This window comes from Hyalella azteca, unplaced genomic scaffold (assembly GCF_000764305.2).
Source record: "Hyalella azteca isolate HAZT.00-mixed unplaced genomic scaffold, Hazt_2.0.2 contig15178, whole genome shotgun sequence".
Taxonomy (NCBI): Eukaryota; Metazoa; Arthropoda; class Malacostraca; order Amphipoda; family Hyalellidae; genus Hyalella; species Hyalella azteca.
In genome coordinates this window covers 109,822-115,163 of record NW_025945038.1, presented here as the reverse complement: position 1 = coordinate 115,163, position 5,342 = coordinate 109,822, and the positions used below count along the sequence as shown (strand labels likewise).

The window sequence follows — 5,342 nt, the reverse complement described above, 5'->3', positions numbered from 1 at the left end:
CCATGTGAGGGCCGCGGCCACTGCCATGTGATGGCCACGGCCGGTGCTATGTGAGGGCCACGGCCGGTGCCATGTGAGGGTTATAGCCGGTGCTATGTGAGGGCTACGGCTAGTGCCATGTGAGGGTTATAGCTGGTGCTATGTGAGGGCCACGGCCAGTGTTGTGAGAATCACGGCCGGTGCCATGTGAGGGCCACGGCCGGTGCCATGTGAGGGCCACGGCCGGTGCCATGTGAGGGCCACGGCCGGTGCCATGTGAGGGCCATGGCCGGTGCCATGTGAGGGCCAAGGCCGGTGCTATGTGAGGGCCACGGCCGGTGCCATGTGAGGGCCACGGCTGGCGCCATCTGCTATATCTCACTTTCCCTCACTTGCCATATTTTCCTACAGAACGCGCGATTGAAATGCACACTATTTACCCTGTATAATGTTTACATTTCATTTATGAATGCATCGTAGATATTTACGCCACACCAAATGCTTTGTGCCCGTTTGCATAGCAGCGTTGAGCGTTGATGTCCTTGAAACCAACAGCGACGAAACAATTTTCTCTTGAAACTTACGCTTTCTGTCATACTCAGTGATTGTGCACAAAACTTTCAATGCCGATGAGTTATTACTATGAACAAGGCGAGAACAAATTGACGGAATATATGTGAAAAGTCTGTCTTGTCTAAATTTGTTCAATTATGCACTATTACGATGTTGGTCATCAATATCATGGCATTGACTATCTAAGATGGCTTTAACATAAAAAATAGTAGCTTTGACATCATAGCAGTAGCAAATAGTAATTAACAGCTTTACTAAACAACAATACGAGCAAACATTAACTGCACTTCTGCAATTATTGCGGCAACAGCTGCTTGACCTCAGAGCTGGCAACAGCTGACAGCTCTTCTCACCTGCAACAGCTGCTTGACCTCGGAGCTGGCAACAGCTGACTGCTCTTCTCACCTGCAACAGCTGCTTGACCTCAGAGCTGGCAACAGCTGACTGCTCTTCTTTGCTCTTCTTTTTTATCGCCTGCAGGCGGTCGAGCTCCAGCTGACGATGCTTCTCCTGTCGCTCCTCCTCTGCGCGCGCCGTCTGCTGCTCCAGGTACTGATATAGAAATTTATAATAATTATATTATAAGTAAATCAATAATTAATAATTCTTCATAGATATGACTACAATGATTACCGAATTTTTCGATTATATCTACAAAATATACATAAAATGTATAATAATTATATGGTAAGTATGTCAATAATTGATAATTCTTCATCGATATGATTTCAATGATTACCGAATTTTTCGATTATTACTACAAAATCCACTGAATTTTACACGTATGCAAACGAAATTATCATCGTGCCCTCCTGATTCATAACTAAATCATGGTAAAAAACTGATGATAAAAAGCTATTTGTTAAACTGAAACTCGTATGAATGGTGACATTAATTCATCAATTACATGGTTTGCCTACAAACGTAACGCGTCGAGCTAAGAACATATTTCACTTCGTCATCCAGATCTTCAATGTCCCATTTACACACATACGCACAAAATATATTAATACAAATTAAGTTATTTCAGGTCCTAGAGGAACTGCAACAAACTATCGTGGTCTTCAAATATATCTAAGATAAGAACATCGAATCTTGAAATCTGTATCGATTGTTCGTTGCGTAAAAATGACGAAATGCGAAATCGTCAGGTTAAGACGCGACTATTCCAGTTCTGTCACTCTTATCTTTAGACTATTTTTTTGAATAATTTGATTCATTTACACGGGTTTGATACAAAATTTCGTTAATGTTTTAGTCTTTAGATATTGCCATAATGTTTCCTATATCTATATGATATTGCCATAATGTTTAGACTTTCTAGAACTTTCATTGATACTCCTCGAACGTTTCATAGATTCTTGTATATGTAGCTAATTATTAGCAGGCTATAAATATTAGCGTAATGTAAATTAATATTAATAATATTATTAATAATAAAATATTAATAATAAATATTAGCGTATATGTAGATAATTAATAGCAGCTGCTATAAATATTAGCGTGATGTGGAAAAAAATCTGGAAGACTATAAAATTAATATTGATCACATCGTGGATATGGTCAAATGTTCTTTGTTCGATTATCTAAAATCTGGATCTAGTATGGAATAAAGAATCTGATCAATAAGCTGTAATTCCACCTCGATGAATTTAAAGTGAAGGTGCAGAAGTGGATGATTTACAAGAATGGGTGAACATTACCTACTTCATGCATTATGCAACTTCATGCAACGCATTCACTCCTCAAACGGGCAAACTTGTCCCTCATCATCAAGTGTATCGTTATGTAATCATGCATGAATCATGTACTATTTAGAGTTTAAATGACTGCAAGTTCAACACAAAACTGGTCAGATTGTTCAATTTAAGCAACGTCACGAAGAACCAAATTATTCAGTAATTCGCAGGAAGAAAAGCGCAAATCGTTTCCCTCGTACAGAGGAAGAGTACCGCATTCCACATAAAAAACTATTACTACGTAAATAGGGAATGATCCAGATAATTGGTGATTGTCAGAGCTATGACCAACAGTGCAAACCAAAGAGGGTAACGGGGTCGATTGAGCCGGAAGTTTAAGCTGCCCCACGCTTGGCCGTGAGAGTCAACGGCCTGTAGATGGGCGGGTGATTAAAAAGGCAAGGTCAAAGGGTACATAACTACGGTATAATGTGTGGCGGTGCAGTGGGCGATAATATACGGTGGGTAGGTCAAAGGGCGAGTCAAGGGACAGATGTGAAGGTTAGAGGGCGAGTCACGGGACAGATGTGAAGGTTAGAGGGCGAGTCAAGGGACAGATGTGAAGGTTAGAGGGCGAGTCAAGAGACAGATGTAAAGGTTAGAGGGCGAGTCAAGGGACAGATGTAAAGGTTAGAGGGCGAGCCAAGGGACAGATGTAAAGGTTAGAGGGCGAGTCAAGGGACAGATGTGAAGGTTAGAGGGCGAGTCAAGGGACAGATGTAAAGGTTAGAGGGCGAGTCATGGGACAGATGTGAAGGTTAGAGGGCCAGTCAAGGGACAGATGTGAAGGTTAGAGGGCCAGTCAAGGGACAGATGTAAAGGTTAGAGGGCGAGTCAAGGGACATATGTAAAGGTTAGAGGGAGAACCAAGGGACAGATGTAAAGGTTAGAGGGCGAGCCAAGGGACAGATGTAAAGGTTAGAGGGCGAGTCCAGCTATACTGGTTCGATCAGTTGCACAGGCAGCAGCGGGTCCAGCAACAGGCGTTTTATTTAGCACATCCTACATACCGCTCGGAGTATCAGCCTAGAACTGGAAGCAAAATTTCAGGAACTGATAGTAGTAGCATCAGAGCAAAAATGAAATCACAAAGTAGCAATCAATAAGTGATAATACTGAAAGTTTCCATCCGCACTGGAGGTAGCAGGCATCACACACCAGGCAAATGACGTCAAAACAACGTTGAAATAACGTCCATTCAACCAAACAACGTTCAACTCAACCTCATGTGTCTGGTGGCGAGCAGTAAATGTTGAATGAAAATAGCAGCAGATGCGTAACTATTGGTCGTAAAAACATAAATAATAATAATATGATATAGTAAAAACATAAAAGGGACCATATGAGAGAAATGAGAGATATTCAGGTGTATTCTTGTTCCATCGTTCTTCGAATGAGTATCATTATAATTATATATTTATTATCATCATCTCTTGCCTGTATTTTTTCTATCGAATCAATGATGCGCGGTCACTGAAGGGGTTGAAGGAATTTTATCACATTTTCTATGTTCTTTACTCCATGAAATAAATATTTGATTGTGCAAATAAAAGATGACAGTTGTTCACGCACAAAATTTTAAGCGTTTTTTGTTTTTTGAAGTTTTCATTATAACTAACATTTTTGAGGACAATTTTCTTTCTTCTGTAGTATACCATATGTAGGAGTTACAATTGTATTTTATGGTACTCATTTGGTTTTAAGAAGAAATGACAGCTAGTATATAAAACCCACACATAAAACTGCAACTATGGTTTAAAATAAGAAATGAATAATGAGAAAATAATTCAATTAGATGAGGAAAAGTATCGAGTGTGACTTAATTTAGAGTAAGCAAACCCTAAGTATAAAGTTAGACACTGATTGAATTTCTTTTACATCTCATATCTTAGTTGCATCTATGTGATTAAGTCTTGGCATCAAAGTTTCTCACATTCAACACATAACAATGAAATAGGACACAGTATTATAACCTTGAGCGATAGAAATGGAGTTGAAGTTATATGATCGCTTTTTAATTACACCAACACATCAACAAAACAATTCAACGCGATTCAGATCACGCTGAAGTTGAAATAATAGGCATGGCAGCCGTTACCTTTTGCAACAAGTAATTTCCTTTATGAAACCTTGGTGAAATCTATCTCAGGAAACCTCATTCGGGAAACCTCCTTCAGGAAACCTTCACGAAACTTTATGAAACCTTCACTAAACTGCTTTTATGAAACCTTTATAAAACCTTCATGAAACCTCCTTTATATGAAATTTTTATGAAACCTCCTTTATATGAAATTTTTATGAAACTTCCTTTATAAACCTTCAAGAAACTTTATGAAACCCTCACGAAACCTTCATGAAACTTGATGAAACATCCATTATGAAACCTTTCATGAAACCTCCTCTCTGAAACTTTTCCGAAACCTCCTTTATGAGACCTCCCTATAGAAACCTCTTTCAAGGAACCAGTTCACTGATGTCGAGAACTCCTACCCCGCAAACGCTTCCGTGTCAAGCTTCACGTCCAAATGGTATGCCCGTATCTGGCTTCTCAGTTATGGTAACTCGCATCATAGGAACACGCGATTGCTCCCAACTAATTGATGATCCGTCGGTTGGTTGCAGTCGGTTGGTTGCAGTCGGTTGATTGCAGTCGGTTGATTGCAGTCGGTTNCAGTCGGTTGGTCTCAGTCGGTTGGTCTCAGTCGGTTGGTCTCAGTCGGTTGGTCGCAGTCGGTTGGTCGCAGTCGGTTGGTCTCAGTCGGTTGGTCTCAGTCGGTTGGACATAGTCGGTAGGTCTCAGTCGGTGGGTCATAGTCGGTTGGTCTCAGTCGGTTGGTCAGAGTCGGTTGGTCTCAGTCGGTTGGTCTCATTCGGTTGGTCTCAGTCGGTTGGTCATAGTCGGTTGGTCATAGTCGGTTGGTCATAGTCGGTTGGTCTCAGTCGGTAGGTCTCATTCGGTTGGTCATAGTCGGTTGGTCTCATTCGGTTGGTCTCAGTCGGTTGGTCTCAGTCGGTTGGTCTCAGTCGGTTGGTCATAGTCGGTTGGTCTCA

General features: G+C 41.0%; 1 protein-coding gene across 1 annotated transcript in view; it reads right to left on the bottom strand.

The window, feature by feature from the left end:
• Positions 1-957: 957 nt before the first annotated feature.
• The window catches only part of LOC108664376 (histone deacetylase 4-like), a gene marked incomplete at its 3' end in the record, with an annotated part of 29,114 nt that continues 24,729 nt past the window's right edge, over positions 958-5,342 (bottom strand). The window contains exon 5 of the mRNA XM_047884326.1: positions 958-1,104. Coding sequence (XP_047740282.1) covers positions 958-1,104 — 147 coding nt within the window. The remainder of the gene's footprint in view (positions 1,105-5,342) is intronic.